Below are 16777 nucleotides of genomic sequence, written 5' to 3'. Positions count from 1 at the left end.
TTCTGAGTAGTTGAGTGGGGTACGTGCCCTGGCCAGCCCCTGAGCCTGCCTGGCCCTGCTCCCTGAGTCCGGGGCCGCGTGCTGGCGTCCTGCTCGCTCCCATGGCCCTAGGGGGACACCTGACGAGGAGGTAAGGACAGGACGTCACAGCCAGCAAATGCCTGGGGCACAATTGGTCTGCCTGGCGGGGCTGAGGGTCTCCCAAGCAGCTGTCTGTCCTAGAAGGGGGCTCCAGGCCGGCCCTGCACCTGCAGGAGGTTCTCCATGAAGGCCAAGTAGTCCGGGTTCCGCCCCATGTCCTCGGTGGCGGTGGTGAGTGGAATGCCCACACGCGGGCGCTTGGCAGCCTTTGCTTCCTCCCCAGAGAAGGTATGCTCCTGCAGGGCCCCTGTGCTCAGCGACTGTAGGACAGCAGAGAGTGCCTTGTTAGTGTGGTGGGGATCTGCTGGGCCCTGGCCACTGCTCCTCTGCAAGTGACATCCAAAATAAGTTAGCTGGATACAGACCACCGATTACTGGGGACAGCTGCTCTGTGGCCTCCTATCTCCACATGTATCCCCAATCCTGCGAGCAAGGAGCCTGTACCTTTGCCTCGCCTCTGCCCCACAGGAGACTAGACAGTCTGTCTGGCTGTTCCTGCCTGCTCTCTGAGGCTGGACTGAAGTAAGCACAACCACCTCTAGGCCCATTCATCTCAGCCATGGCCACCTGCTTCCCAAAACCTCTCTGCCTCCAGGCCTCACTCTTCCCATTTAATGAGAGAGAGTTTAGGAAAGCTTTTTTTTTTAAACTGTCAACCTGGGTAGTGGGATTTTGTTTGTGTTCAGAAACCTGGGTCATGCACCCAGGTTTGGCAGTATATAAGGTATATGTGGGCTGAGTGAAGGCACTGGGCACCCCCACACCCACTCCACAAAGCAGGGCAGCATCAAGCTATGCAGAGGCAGGGGGACAGGCTGAGCCCTACAGGTGTCCAGGGGGCTAAGGCCAAGGAGGAAGGTGGCCAACACCTCCTGGGGGCAGTGCCCATGACTGAAACGGACACTCACCAGCCTTGATCGCACCCTCTTGGGCAGCTCCTCCTCCAGTGTGAAGAGGTCTCCGCGCTTCACTGTCAGCTGGGACCCATCTTCAAACTCCACCTGCGGAAGGAACAGGCACAGTGTTCTCAGGTCCTGACACCTCCAGATGGGACATGTGGCCCACGCAGGCCACCTCTGCTTGACAAAGGCCATGTACACTGGAAGGGCCCTGCTACAGGCTGAAGCTCACCCTAGCCACATCCCCATACAACCTCCAGGGAGCAGGCGAAGGGGCCCTCAGAAGTAGATGCAGGACAGCTGAGGCAGAACAGGCTCCCACAGCCTCTAGGGAGAGATAGCACCCTTACCCCCTGCCACCCACAAGCTCAGGTTCTAGAGGCTGACAGACACAGCCCTGGGGCAAGAGGACAGAGACAGCTGGATGGGCAGATGTGGCTCGGAAGTGGCATCCTAACTAGTTCTGGAGATGAACATGGTCAGGCCAAGACAATGCCGAGGCCCAAGTTCAGGAGGCCCCTGACTAGAAGGCTGAGGACAGGGCTCCTGACTCATGCATGGGCCCCTGATAACGGCTTGGTCACAGCCTGCCTTCACTCAGAGAGGCAGACACATTGGAGACACGTGTCCACCCCACGTGCTCCTCTCCCTGAGAAGCTTGGGCTCTCCACTTCTTCCTAAGAGGAACAAGGCCCAGCTTGGGCATGCAGAGGTGCCCTTGGGGCTCTTTTGGTGACACGGCACCATTATCACCTGAAGGAGTTGTGTGCACCGAGGCCTGTTTCATAAAAGCAACAGGAACGTGTCTCTTTGCCTAGGAAGCGTACTGTAGTCACTCCCTAACCCCAGTGGCCATTCTCCTCTGGGGAGCAGAAGGCTCCAATTACAGAGAACTTGCTTTCCATATTTAAAAACTCAAACACATCTATAGTCCAGCAGTTTACGAGGCTGAGGCAGGAGGATCGCTTGAACCCAGGAATTACAGGCTGTAGTGAGCTGTGATTACACCACTGCACTCCAGCCTGGGTGACAAAGAGAGACCCAGTCTCTAAAACAGAAAATTTAAAAACCTCAAATAAACACTAAGAATATCAATGAGGATGAGTGTTAAAAAGCTCATAGACACACAGCCTGCCCAGGCGCAGACATCTGAGGGAAGCCCAGCCCTGCCACCAAGAAAGCACAGACTCTGCCTCAAGGTGGCCCTTGGCCCAAGCCCACTGGTCACTGTGATTCTCCAAGGACTGGTGAGACAGAGATAAGAGGTGGACATCAGAGAAAGAGCAGCTGCTGTGGGTACCACTGGCCTCTTAGCCCCGTGCAGGCAGGAGAAGGCCTGGCCTCAGTCCCTAATTTGGACATGCAGATACTAACTGTTCTCCTAGATGTGTCCTGGAGGACAGCAATGACTTCTCAGGCTATGCAGAGGAGCCACATGCCAGCCCCTGCATGCCTTTTCCATCTTGTTTGTAAAGTTGATTCCAAAGGGAGAGGTCCCTTCCCTTCCCCTCTGCAGTGAGGAGAATCAGGCAGGGGCCCCGAGTCTGTATGCTCAGATCCACCCCCAGGGTTGCCATGATCTTAGCTCAGCTGTGGGCAGAAGTTCCCAGTACACAGCCCCTCCAGCCCTGGTGTGGCCTTGCTGCACACTATGATACAAGCTCCCTGGGAGGAAAAAGCGAGTTCCAGAAACTCAAATGAAACTAGCTCAGGTTTCTAGGTCAGAAGGACTGGGGAGATCCGCTCTAGATTCTTAAGAGGAAGAACACAGCTCACCATCCTGCCTGAGCCACGTGGGCTCTCAAGGAAACATCCTGTGCTTAACTTGGGAAACATGGACTGATGGGAGAGTTGTATAGTTCCCTCTCTGGAGGCCTCCTAGAACCTGAACTTTAACTGTGAGTCTCCACAGGCAGATCTTTAAGGCAGAATCTGTTTTTAAGTCTTTCCTGGCAGCTGTGAGAAGTCACACAGGGGCCTGTTCACCTTGGCCTCGGTCCCCATGTGGTAATATCCACTTAGCACATTTCAAAGCTATCTTGGTGTATCATGTCTAAGAGGAAACATGCTCCAAATGTTCCGGAAGGTCGGGCTCCTGAAGTCCCAGTGAGCAAGGTCTGGGGGGCCAGCAAGTAAGCAGACCTTATACCACCTGGACCAGACCTGCCCAGCTACCCAGGAGTCCCATGGCTGCCTCTGGGGTAGGCAGGCACTCCATAGTGGCAGCTATATCTCTCTTACCCAAACCTGTAGCCTGCTTTCCTTCTGAACCACCTGCACTGATTTCCAAACTCTTTAGCCAGCACAGGACCATCACCATCCTGCCCCCACACTCTGCAGGTGCAATAGGACCTCACTGCTGAGGCCTATTAGTTCTGCTTCCTCCCTGTCACTGCCCTTGCCTGGGTGTCTGGTGACTTGACAATTATCCTGAGAACGTCTGAGTGGTCACAGCTTCCTGTTTACCAGCCAGGCCAGGTCTGCTTCTTTGGGCTCCTTTTTGGGATGTGTAGCCAAAATCCACCATGAATTTCCCTGTTGTTTTCAAGCACAGCTATGAATTTATTAGTTTAATTTTTCATGTCTTTTTTTAATCATCACAGTTTTCTTGATGGAGGGAGGCAGATTAGCAGGTGTGTGGCCTGATTTCTCAAACAACCTTCCACCCGCTTTCACAGATCCTGGCAGGACCTCCCATGTCCAGCGTCCAGTTCCAGTCTACTCTCAGGAGGCTCCAGGCAGACAGCATCTCTTCACCCACAGTCCCAGAGACCACTGTCTACACTAACTGCTTCCTGCAGAAGACTTCTCATTGGGCAGGGGGCCATCCATGGGGGAATGGGGAAATGCCAAAGGGACACCTGGTCACCATGGACCCCACAATGGGGTCTGCGATGGTGTCCCATCCTCCCACAGTGGGACTATGCAACAGGAAGTGGGGGGGGGGTGCCCTGACACTCAGGGTTATGGCAACTGTCAGGTAGATACTGCCTGACAGTAAAGATCAGGGACACAGATGTTGCCTACAGCTAGCAGGACTTGACTGTGGCTCACTCAACACCCACCCTGCTTCAAGATTCTTTGTGAGCACTACGTTCTAGGCTGCATACATGGAAAGGAAGCTTCAGTAGGATGGCACCACCTCCTCCCCACCACTAGGCAGAGCTGTCCAGGGCTGGGGCATATTCCACCATGCAAAAAAAAAAAAAAAAAAGGGAAGACATCTCTCAGAGGGGAATAGCAGAAGAAAAGAAGTCCCTCTCAGCCCTGAGAACTAACAAGCCCTGTGCTCTGGAATTAGGCTGGGAGTCAGGGCTGGCCAAGCCTGAGCCTCACTTGGCATGGCCCATGTCAGTCCCTGGCATAAGTGGCTGAGCCATGCCCCCAAAAACAGGGTGGGTAGGCTCTGTGGGGGCAGAGAGGTCCCCCTTACCTGGCAGATGTGACTGGTCACAGAGGAGATGAACTTGGCCTTGTAGATGTTGCCGTCTGTCCACCGTAGCTCCACTGACTCACCCTCAGCAGGGGGCCCAAGCCGGACACAATCCCTGCTCTGTGGACAGAGGGCAGATGGTAAGGTTCGAGCCACTCACCTGGGCACCTGGAAGCTCACCTGGATCTTGGACCCTCTCCTGTGCCCACCAGCCAAGTCCTCTGCCCCAAATTCCAAGTGAGCTGGAGGTACCACCTCACTGTAGGCCTAAGTCAAACCAACAGTGGTTTCTGCCTCATCCCTAGAGAACCAGAGTGGCATCTCCAGCCTGAGGCCTGGGGAGTAGGTGACCCTGCAACAGACTGAAGGGATGAAGCCAGGTCCTGGCTTCCTTGTTGTAGCCTCCCCTCCTCCCTGCCCCCACCCACAAGTCCCACCCAGCCCCGCCCCAGCTCACGGTAATGCTCTCCGGGTACAGGTTGTCGCTATAGGACCCATCGTCAAAGTTCACTTCATAGAAGGTCTGCGCAGTGGTGCCGATGACGCGGCAGCGGTAGTACAGCCCGTTGCGGTTCTTAGTGATGACTACCTGGCCCAGGGACACGGCCCTCAGGAGCTGGACCTGGGTGGGAGGGAGCAGGAGTCAGCACAGGGAGAGGGGGACTGGAGGAGAAGAGGGGTGGTGGGCAGGGACACTCACAGGGTGGCCGCCCGCCTTGTGCTTGAGGCAAGTGATGGAGACCACATAGGGCCAGTCGTCGGGCTCCATGAGCACGCCGGCTGCATGAGCACAGGTGACGTGGAAGGAGGTGGAGCAGCGTTCATAGGAGCACTGGATGCAAGCGCCCGACACCCTCTTCATCCGCTTCCGGCAGTACACACACTTCTGCAGGGATACGGGCAGCATGGGCGGGGAGTCTGCTAGCCCCCAGGACTGTCCCCAGCCCCAGGACTAGAGAACCATAGCACACCCCCACACCCTGGTGAGGAGGGAAGCCAGAGTAGAAGGACCCTCAGGAACAGAAGTGGACGCCTAAGGACTGAGGGAGTGGATAGGAAGTGGCTGCTGATGGGAGATGGGGTTACTTTTGGGGGGTGATGGAATGTTCTAGAACTACACAAGAGGTGACGGCTACCCAACTCTGTGAATATACCAAAAACCACTGAGTAGTACACTTGAGAATGGTTACAGTGAAGCTTTTTATCTCAGTTTTTGGTAAAAGGTACTGCAGAGCAGCCTCCTTCATGGGGGAGGGGGGCACCTGAGTGTGATCTTTTCCCCGGAAGCCAGAGCTGCAGGTCATCTCTGCCTTGTGTCAGCATCCGGCACTGTCTCCATATCTGTCACTCTGAGCATTTAATAATCAGGGCCCTTATCGCTCTATAAACCATGTTCAAAATCCAGATGAGCAAAGGGACTGCCCGCAGCAGTGCAGCTGTGAGCACCAATCGATGGCAATGAGATCTCATTATTAAACTGTCAATACCCAATTCTCTGCCGGCAGGGACAAGTACTGATACACAACATGACTCACACGGTGTTAACCCTCTAGGCCCACGCCTCCTCCCCACCAGAGCAGCAGCTTCACTCCCTGGAGGGCTCCTGGGGCAAAGGCTCTAGTATGACCCCAGCAGATGGCTGAGCTTCCTTGAACATGTCACCTATGGGCATCTGGGACTCCTGGACAGCCCAGCCACACAGCACAGGCCTAGGAGAAACCCTGGTGCACAGCTGCCTGTGTCCGCTCATTATCTAAGTTACCTAAGCTTCCTCATCCTGAAGAACGTGCACCACGTCCCTTTAGAACTGCTTTGGGGCTGCAGTGTAGACCCAAGGCCAGGGTCACTGAAAGCCACCACCTCCTAAACGTTAGGTCCCCAACAACATGCCACACTTGTGGCCTCAGGGCAGGTGTTCAGTATGCTTGACTCCCTCAGGCAAGTCACCTCCCTCCCTGGGCCTTGGTCCGAAGAGCCTCGTAGCTATACCATGCATGCTGGAGATGAGGGTCTTTTGGTCCATGGGGGGCCTGGAAGGGGTCCAGGACCAGAGGAAGCAGATGCCCACCACTGTCCCCAACCTACATTCTTGTGCCTGGTGGCTGTCCACTAAAAAAGGAAACACTCCCCCAACACCTGAGGGGGCAGAGAATACCCTTCACTCTTTCTCTGTGCCCCCAAACCTCAAAACAAGCTGGAGAGCAGATAAAGTGGGTTCAATGTGCCTGGTCCCTGGTGCTAACTACCCCCATCCTGAGCTCCTCTCAGACCTCCTATTCCTCCTGGAAGCCTCTGGTATGTCTAGCCAGCTGCCAGCAGCTATCCCAGGCTGGTGAGGGAGAGCTCCTGAGCACTGGTCTGGGCTTCAGCTGTCAGAGCTACAACCAGTCTGCATTTACCAGGACCCCCATCAGGAATCAGGCTGATGGACGGATGCCCATGGTCTGGAAGGGGGTGGGTGGTTGGGCAGGCAGAGGTTAACCACTGCTTCCTTGCAAGGCTCCATTAAGCAGTACAAGCAAGCCTTGTGTAAAAGGATTTTTAATTCATCGTTACAAGCACTGGTAATGAAGAGGCTGCATGCTGGAAATGTCAGATGATCCATAAAGCGTCTGGGAGGGAGGATTTATCACAGCGCCCGCACCACACCATCACTCCACCTGAATGATGAAGCCTTTCACGCCTGTGCTCATGGGCTGAGTCACTGCCGCCCAGAGGAATCGCCCTTAGACTGCCAGCCCCCTGATCACCAGAGCCAGGCAGGTCTGGTGTGAGCTGCTGTACTTTGTGGCCTGGGCCTCCCCTTCCAGGTGGGCTCCTGGGCTGTCTGCTGGGCCCTGAGTAGGTGGCCCTGCACCTGTGGGCTCTGAGTGCAGTGTCCCAACATGCCAGGCTGTGGGTACCTGTATCAGTGCATGAGAAGCTGGAATCTGTAGAGGGCATCAGTCCTGTCCTTGCAGGACTCCCAGCTGGCACCAACCCCAGAGCCTAATGCATCTGCCTCCTGCTATGGCCTGAGTTGAGTCTTTAGTGTCTATACCCAGAACTATCACAGGTGGCCAGGGAAACAAACAGCAGAAAAAACTGCCAGGTTGCTGTGTGGTGCCCGGCTGAGGGCAGAGCCCTGATGCCCAGGAGACAGTGTGGAGGTTCCAGGGATGAGAGACAAGCCTATTCCACTGGAGAGTCCCTCAGTGATTGGGATGCATTCCAATGAGTCCTGAGCCCTCTGCCTATGCCAGGCTCTCCTCAGTTTTTGGCTGGACAAGGTCCTGAGGGCAAACAGGAAACTGAGTCATGGGCTGACTCAATGTGGTTTTCAGGCAGGTATGGAAAGGCCTCAGGGAGCCAGAGTATGGAGGACAGTGTCTAGAGCTAGAGCCTGGGTGTGGACCACTGTCCCTGAAGGTCCCAGTTCCTCAGTAGCAGAACAGGTGGGGCAGGGACATCTCCCTCACTGGTACTGCTCAGATGACATGTGTGGGGCCGCATTGAGGAGGTGGAGTGATGACAAGCAGCTAACAGCTGGTAGCACATAGAGTTGGCTCAGCTAATGCTATGGCCCTGTTGGGGTATGGGGGTTGCTAGTACCATGATACACAGAGAAAAAGGCAGAGACACAGAGAAGTCAAGGAATCTATCCAGAGTCACATAGCTGGCTGGCTAGGGAATTATAGTTTCAGCTCTGACCACTCCAAGGGATAACTGTGATCAGCAAGAGCAGTATGCAGCAAGAGGGACTCCCAAAGCATCCCCATGCCCAAGGATAGCTATGTTCCTCAAAGGAGGGGGGAGCAGCTCAATGTACACCTAGAGAAGCCAGTGATGAAATCCTTCTTCTCAATAGCAAAAAACCATGTAACCAGGTTAAAATAGACAAATGATACAAGTACACATTTTTCCAAAGACCACACAGACAGCCAGCAGGAATGTGAGAGATGCTCAGAGTCACTAATGCCAGGCAAATGCAAATCAAAACCACAGCGACATGTCACCTCACTCCTGTCTGGATAGCTATCAGCAAAAAGTTCAGAGAAGACACGTGTTGGTGGTGGCTATGAAGAACAGGGAAGCCTTGCACCCTGTAGGTGGGAATGTAAATTAGCGTACTAACTGGAGAGAAGAGCATGGAAGCTCCTCAAAATACTAAAACCAGAACTAGACTCTGATCTAGCAAAGCAATCACACTCTGAGTATTTATCCAAAGTAGATGAAACTGGAATCTCAAAAAGACAGTGGGATTCCTGAGACTGGGAAACAACCCAAATGTCCATTCCGGGTTAAGGGGTGAACACCACATGGCCTACCCACATCATGAAATATTACTCAGCCATGAAAAAGAAAATCCTGCCGTATTTAGGTGAGCCTTGGATGAATATGGGTGAACCTGGAGGACATTATGTTCAGTGAAAAAAGCCAGTCACAGACGACAAATCCTACATGATTCCACTATAGGAAGGTCTATAGGTCTATAGGTCTGTAGGTCTATAAAACACGTGCACACCCAGAAGCAGGGTGGATAGTGAGTACAGAGGCTGTGGGTAGGATGAAAGGGAGCTGCTGTTTGGGAGGTGCAATGTGTTAGTTCCTCACAAGGTAAATTCTAGGGACCCACAGTCTACCATCATGCCTATAGTCCACAGCACTCAGAGGGCAGGTCTCATGGTAACCACTATTACCATTAAATATGAAATGTCTTATTTCGAAATAAAAGTTTAGTTGATACATCTCACAGAAGCAGCAGTAGAATTAATCAAAATGTGTGCTAAACTATCGACACAGTTCTGCCATCTTTTTTTTTTTTTTTTTAGACGGAGCCTCAAGCTGTCCCCCTGGGTAGAGTGCCATGGCATCACGCTTACAGCAACCTCCAACTCCTGGGCTCAAGCGAGTCTCCTGCCTCAGCCTCCTAAGTAGCTGGGACTACAGGCGCCCGCCACAACGCCTGGCCATTTTTTTTGGTTGCAGCCATCATTGTTGTTTGGCGGGCCCGGGCGGGGGATTCGAACCCACCACCTTAGGTGTATGTGGCTGGCGCCTTAGCCGCTTAAGCCACAGGCGCCGAGCCGAGTTCTGCCATCTTAATGGCAGTTTATATAGCCAGCAGCAGAGGAACCTGGAGAACGAGACGAGATGAAATCACAAAAGTTGTTTTCCAAGGCTTATTAAGAATTGACTATTTTTTCCTTACAAGAAGTGGCTCAAGGTCGGTGCAGTGGCTGTAACTGCAGCACTCTGGGAGGCCAACTCTGGATTGTCTGAGCTTAGGAGTTCAAGACCAACCTGAACCACAATGAGACCCTGTCTCTAAAAATAGCTGGGTGTTGTGTCACGCACCTGTAGTCCCAACTACTTTGGAGGCTGAGGGAAGAGAATCACTTGAGCCCAAGAGTGTAAGGTTGCTGTGAGCTAAGACACCACAGCATTCAACCCCAGTGTGACTGAGACCCTATCTCAATAAAAAGAAAAAAAAAGAAGTGGCCCAAAACCTGGATTGTCAGTTGGTTAAAGGTCTGGGGAATATGGTGGATGACAAAGAATTTCCAAGTCCAGCTTCCGAAGTTTGAGCAGTGTTGTCTGTGTGTCATGTGATCAAGTATTATCTACTTTTTTTTCTTTTGAGACAGTCTTACTTGGTCACCCTTGAGTGCTGTGGCTCAAAGCAACCTCAAACTCTTGGGTTCAAGTGATCCTCTTGCCTCAGCCTCCCAAGTAGCTGGGTCTACAGGTGCCTGTCATAACACCCAACTAATTTTTAGAGATGGGATCTCGCTCTGAACCTGTGAGCTTAGGCAATTCACCCACCTCACCCTCCCAAGTGCTGGGACTAAAGGCATCAGCCATTGTGTCTGGTTAATCAAGTATTATCTTAAGGGAGGATTGGCTTATTTCTACTGACTAATCTTGTTGTTCAATCACAAGCGTCCTTATCAGTCATTTGATAGATCGCAGTAGATATCTGCTATAATTGATTGACCAGGTTTTGTGAAGCTGTAGTGCAAGGTGATTGACCTGTAGCCCATGGGCTGCATGCTGATTTGTGAGGTCTTTTTTGCTTATCTGTGGTGTTGGATATCACAAAAAGTATGCATAGACCTTTCTTTTGCTAATCAACTTTCATTACATATATAACATATATATGTTTGTGTATATAACATGTGGCCCAAGACAATGCTTATGCTTCCAATGTGATTCAGAAGAACAAAAAGGTTGGACACCGCTGTATGGATGATACCCATGCTGGACCACCAAACAGAAGACACCATTAGCTTTTTTTGATGAACATCTAGTTTTGGCAATTCTAATTTTTTTTTAATTGTTTTATAGAGACAGTCTTTATTGTGTGTGTGTGGTTTTGTTTTGGTTTTTTTGCAGTTTTTTGACCAAGGCTGGGTTTGAACTCACCACCCTCAGCATATGGGGCCAGTGCCCTACTCCTTGAGCCATAGGTGCCGCCCAGCAATTCCAATTTTATTCAACCATTGTGCCGAATGGGTTTTTTTTTTTTTTTATCATAGAGACAGAGTCTGACTTTATCGCCCTCGGTAGAGTGCCATGGTGTCACACAGCTCACAGCAACCTCCAACTCCTGGGCTTAAGGTGATTCTCCTGCCTCAGCCTCCTGAGTAGCTGGGACCACAGGTGCCCAGCACGATGCCTCATTATTTTTTGTTGCAGTTTGGCCGGGGCCGGGTTTGAACCCACCACCCTCAGTATATGGGGCTGGCACCCTACCCAATGAGCCATAGGCACCACCCATGCGGAATGCTTTTGATTGTCAAAAAGAATCCATTTTTTATCACATGTAACAATATAGTATGCAGAGGTCCTCAAACTTTTTAAACAGGGGACCAGTTCACTGTTCCTCAGACCGTTGGAGGGCCAAACTGCGGGCCTTGGGAAGAATCAGCTGCTAAGCAGGACAGGCAGCGGTGGCAAAAACACCCGGAGGGCCCCATAAATGTCCTAGGTGGGCTGCATGTGGCCCGCAGGCTGTAGTTTGAGGACGCCTGCAGTATAGAAATGGTTCACCTTTATGTTATGAAAGCAAAGCAAAGCAAGCCTCAGCATGATTTTTCTTCTGATGCTTGCATAATTTATGTTGAACCCAGTTACTCAGTTTCTTTACCTTAATGATTTGTTTTAAATGGTCGAATATTGTTGGAATAGTAACATCAAACCTTGCTGCTAATTCACATGTATGTTGAAACAGATTCACTTCCACTACAGCTTTCAACTATCATTATCCAGCTTGGTCTCAGGGCAGTGGCTAACTTTCAAGATTAAAATCACCAGAAGGGAACTTCTCAAAGTATTGTGCATTCTTTAGCCACATCCTCCCCAAATACTTCATTTATGTTTTGAGCTGTCTGCACTGCATTGATTCCACAATAGACCTCATATTTGAGCATCAATTTTTCACTTATGTATGGTTTTGCAAAACTTTCTCTATAAAAGATTTGAATAATAATTATAAGCCAAAACATGCATTTGGAAAAATGAAAATGTATCTTCACAATAAAAATAAAATAAGTGTCAAAGTGAAACGTCAGAGTTAGTACTTAAGGAAATCAGACATTTCATACTTAATAACCTAATATTAAAAAAAAAAGTAAGCGAGGTCAGCCATTAGTAAGAAAGGAATGGAGCCCACAGTCCAAGCAATGCTTGCAGCCTTGAAAGCACAAAGATCAACTCTACAGAGCCTACAGATCTTGAAAGCCCAAAGATCAACTCTACAGACACACACCAACCAGGAAGCTACACCTGGTTGGGGACCTGCTTTTGACTTTTGTGCCTTGAGCCTAAGGAAATGGTTTAAAAAAATAACATGCAGGCTCAACTACAGCAGTAGAGGTGGCTTCCTCACAGCTACCCAAGTCCACATGGGAACACAGGAGCTTGGAGGAGGCTGCTCCTCCAAGGAGGCTGCTTCAGACCAGAAGAAGATGCCAGGCTGGCTGGTCCGTGGGCAATAGCAGAGTCAGACTGGACCTCCAGGACTTACCAGTTTCCACCGCTGCTCGGGGATGGCGCTGATGTCTACAGGGTGGCGTTCAATCACATTCAGGAACCGGGCCTCAGGGACAGCAATGGCGCAGATCACATGGATCCACCTGAGGGGGGGGGTTTGGGGGTCACAGGTGCACCTCTCATGGCTTGTCACAGGAGGAGGACAGGATGAAGTCATCAGCCCTGTCAGGGCTTAGGGGACCTCAAGGGTAGATCTGGACACTCAACTGCTCCTCCTCACACCCCATCCCCTACCTACAATACTGGCAGCTTCACAGGAGGGGTGCAGAGTGGGGACAAGACACTGCAGCAAGGGGCTGCCCAGGTAGTTGGGCTCCCTAACCCTGCATGCCACCCACCTCCTCTCAGTGGTCATCTGCAGCGCTCCGCCCCGCAGGTTGCACAGGCAGCATTCCTATGGGACCAAACAGTGCAGGTAAGGGGGTCTGATTCACAAATCAACCCACCCATGTCCTGACATTTCACCCTAGCAGCCACCACAGTGATAGGTGGAGTTGTTGGGGCAGCAGGCCATAGGCACAGTCACTGTGTAAGAGTCATCCGGCCTCTGAGGGCACTCCCCTGCCACAGGGATTGAGTTACCGCAGTCCAGGCACCAGCCGAACACCGAGAACACGTCCAGCCTTCCGTGACCAGCTCCGGGCGGATGCCGTAGCAACCTGGAGGACAGTGGGGGCTCCTGAGGCTCAGATAAGACCACACATAGAGGAGCAGGGCCTCCTGGAGTTTAGGGTGACTGCTTTCACCACTGCCCTTGCCCTAATCCAGGCCACTGCGCTTAGCCAGAGAAAGGCCTGGAAGTGTCTTGGATGTCAAGGATGCAAGAAAGTGAGGGGCCCCTGCTGGGTCTGCTATGCCTAGCTGGTGACACCTCCCACCCCTGCTTATCTGGGGCCTGCCACACCACCCAACAATAGCAGCTTTTCTTACCCAGGCTTTGAATATGGTCCCAGATTTGGAAAAAGGGGAGGCCCTAGGACTGGGTCAGAGGCAGAATCACACCCCAGATAAAGCCTCACCCAGGTTTGCTACCCAGCACCACGGAAGGCAGTCCTGGTGAGGGCTCGCTGTCTGGAGCCCCCAGTCTCAAACCTGGGCCCAGAAAGGCAGAACAGACAGGCTCCTGACCAGGAGACAAAGCAGCCTCCCTGGGGCCTCCCACAGGGAAGGGCCAGACAGAGATCTACGGCTGGCTCCCTTGGCTGCGGCACAGAAAATTAAATGTCTCCAGAAAGCTTCTCCCTGCCTTGGAGACCAGTCTCACATTTGCTCCCACCTTTACGCCCAAGGAGCTTATATCCATTTTCTTGTCTGTGCCCATGCTAAGCTCTCAGGTTCAGGAAGGGTGGTGGTGAAGAGCAGAGATAAATCAGAAAACCTGATCACTGAGGAGTCTTACTTTGGCCATCAATTCCAACCACCCCTGGCCCCAAACCTGGGCCCTGACCAGCTCCTGGTCTCTTCCTGCTGCTTCCCAGTCTAGGGAAAGGGGTGGTGAGGCTGGGACCCTGTAGAACTGTCCAGAAGGGCCAGCTAGGACAGGCTAGTCTCAGCCAGGGCCAAGGGCAGGGACATCTGCCTCCACTGAAGACAAAGAGAGAGATTCAAGAGAACAGTCTGATGAAAGAGAAGAAGCAAGTTTCTAGTCCTCTTGGGCCTTACATTAGGTGAGTGCCCCCATCTAAGGGGCAGGTCAGGGTGAGAAAAGTACCCCAGTGCATGATGCTTTCTTCCAGAGAGGCCTCATTAGAGGTCAGGGCCCTGGGCTCTATGGTCCTCTCTGGCACCTAGGGACCTGCAGTAGCCCAGAGCACTGGGCTGTCTTCAGTGAGCCAGCGTGGCCCAAGAGCAGGGCCACCCTGCCCTAGATAATGAGACTCAAGACCACCGGCCGTTACAGGAAGGACGAGAAGGCCAGTGGAAGTCCTGCCCGGGGGTCCTGTGACAGCCCTAGCAGTCACCCAGGGTAAGGGGCTAGCCAGCCACCCAACGCCTAGGGCACAGGTCCCTCCCACCACCCCTTAGAGCACCCACAGCCTCCTGGACCCCTGAGGGATGAGGCACTCACTGGCATGGACCTGCAGGCAGCATGTGGCACATGCAATCAGTGGGCTGGTCCCATCCTCGCCAATGTAGGAGTTAGCAGGCAACGGCTCTGTGTTCTCACCGCCGGAGGTGAAGCACATCTCAGGGATCAGGGGCCGGGTCTTCTGGCCACTTTTGGAAGGTGGAGCAGCTGACAAGCCCTCCCCAAGCAATGGCTGGAGCATCTCCTTCTCAGTCTGGAGAGACTGCAGGAAGCGGGTGGCCTCAGTGAGGAGCCCAGCCCAGGAGGGGGTGGCAGGGGCAGACAGAGATCTGAGTGTGATATGCCCCCTGGGCTCCAGGGTGGCCTCAGTGGTGGGCATACCTGACACTATCAAACCAGGCTGGGTGCCTTTCCCAGCCCTACTGGAAGTCCTAGGAGTCCCTAAACACAGTCCTGGCCTGGCTTGGCCCTGCTGAAGACCCTCCACTAGGATCACATTTAGATACTACACCCACACTGGCCTTTAGGGCCCACTGGTACTGTGGTTTGCCAGTGGGGCATGAATAAATTAGTCATAAAACTCAGCCTGCTGAGTGGGGCTAACACCTCTCTGGCTCCCAGCAGCCTCTCTAGCTGCACAAAAGACAGAAAGCACCTGGAAAGCTGCCCAGATACATCTCATTTGTATCGATGAGCAGAACATGAAATCCCACTCAGAGAGGGGAGCTGTGGGCAGCTCTCAAAGGCAGGGACCTGGGAACCCTCATCTGCTATCTCTCCAGATCAGACACAGCATAGCTAATGCCTAGAAAAACACCCAGCTGGGGACAGAAGCTAGGGGCACAGAACAAGCGGGCATGGTCTTGCCCTGGGGATGTAGAAAACTAGGAGAAAAGAGAACTCCTCAAAGGAAAACCAAAACCGGCAGGGCTGGGTGGCTGGAAGCTAGGTCCCCAGCCCTCAGAAGATAGGAGGCTGCCAGACACAGGACTGTGGACAAGGGTGCCCCACTTGGCCAACAGCACACAAGGATTGCACGGTACCCTCTAGGCTACTCCTAGCTGCTCTGCCCCTTAGGTCATGGTGCCTGCTGAGGTCATCAACCTAGCCTTCCACCCCTGCACCAACCACCCTCATTGCTCATGACACAGACATCCTAATACAATGAGGAGACTGGGCTCTCTGCAGCCCCCCGCCCCCCGGGCCCCTAGAACACCAGGGTGCAGGACAGGAGCCCCCTCTTGGGGTACATGGCAAGAGCCCAGCACCTAAGCCATCTGTGGTTCCTGCAGCAAATAGACTCCCCACCCCTCCACTGACCCCACTTGGGGTTCTCTGCAGGTAAAGTGGCAGATCCTGCAGAGCCTCCCCACGGGGTCCCCATGCCCAGGGCCCACAGCAGCCACCTGGCTGTAGGGGTAGAAGAGAGTGCAGATTGCGCAGTAGGGCTCCGTCAGGGCTGCTGCTGCATTGAACTTCCTCTCAGCCTGGAAGCTGGCTGCCTTGTTCTTCCACTGCAGGGACAGCAGAGACCTCAAGGCCTCGGGGTCACTCACATCCTCCTCTCCAGAAAAAGGGAATGCTTCTAAAATTAGATGGGTGAAGGGAGAGGAGAGGGGAGGGGAGAAGCTTAAGCACAGGAAGAACATCCAAGAATCATCTGGGGGGCTCTTTATAGCACCCACCCTGGCTGGCACCATAATGTTCGTGTTTCCATGAACAGGCAGGGTCACATCTACCTTGCTCCCTGGGGTCTCCCCAGCACCACCTCTGAGCCCCCACCCTGGGCTTCTATTCCTCCCTACACATTTGGAGCTGCCCACTCGCCCAGGGCCTTCCTAGTCAAGGACTAGCTAAAATTCCATGGCCAGATTGCCCTGTTGGTCTGTGCCTGCTCTGAGGTCTGTGCACAGGTTGGCAATCACCAATGAAACGTTGGGACCATCACCTCCTTTCTCACCTCTGGGGCCCAGGTCAGCCTGCCAGGGAGCATGTGAGCTCAGCAGACTACCTGAGCCCTAGGAAGCCAGTGAGGTGCCCAGAGGCACACACAAGGGAGGCAGCCATGCAGGTCTCGACCTGCTGGTGGACACTGCCTGCAAGAAGCCACAGTAGTCTCTTCCACCTGGCCTGTCACCTGTCCCTAGCTAAACTCAGATGGCCTACATTATCAGCCACTGTTCCCCAATCTCCCCATGTGGACACAAAACAGGAGTGCTATCCACAAGTGGGGTGACTGTT

At 53.0% G+C, this 16777-nt stretch overlaps 1 protein-coding gene across 2 annotated transcripts in view; it reads right to left on the bottom strand.

Annotated features, from left to right (window-relative positions):
* Positions 1-218: 218 nt before the first annotated feature.
* KDM4B (lysine demethylase 4B) overlaps positions 219-16777 on the bottom strand; it is a 155763-nt gene continuing 139204 nt past the window's right edge. For both annotated transcript variants that reach the window (XM_003788769.3, XM_012804561.1), the window contains 10 exons: positions 15943-16121; positions 14576-14798; positions 13090-13166; positions 12846-12901; positions 12482-12590; positions 5174-5359; positions 4931-5095; positions 4474-4593; positions 1050-1142; positions 219-401 (listed from right to left, as the gene is read on the bottom strand). In XM_003788769.3, coding sequence (XP_003788817.1) covers positions 219-401; positions 1050-1142; positions 4474-4593; positions 4931-5095; positions 5174-5359; positions 12482-12590; positions 12846-12901; positions 13090-13166; positions 14576-14798; positions 15943-16121 — 1391 coding nt within the window. The remainder of the gene's footprint in view (positions 402-1049; positions 1143-4473; positions 4594-4930; positions 5096-5173; positions 5360-12481; positions 12591-12845; positions 12902-13089; positions 13167-14575; positions 14799-15942; positions 16122-16777) is intronic.

This window comes from Otolemur garnettii, unplaced genomic scaffold (genome assembly GCF_000181295.1).
Source record: "Otolemur garnettii isolate 467f Iridium unplaced genomic scaffold, OtoGar3 scaffold00029, whole genome shotgun sequence".
NCBI classification, from domain to species: Eukaryota; Metazoa; Chordata; class Mammalia; order Primates; family Galagidae; genus Otolemur; species Otolemur garnettii.
This window is presented reverse-complemented; position numbering and strand designations above follow the sequence as displayed.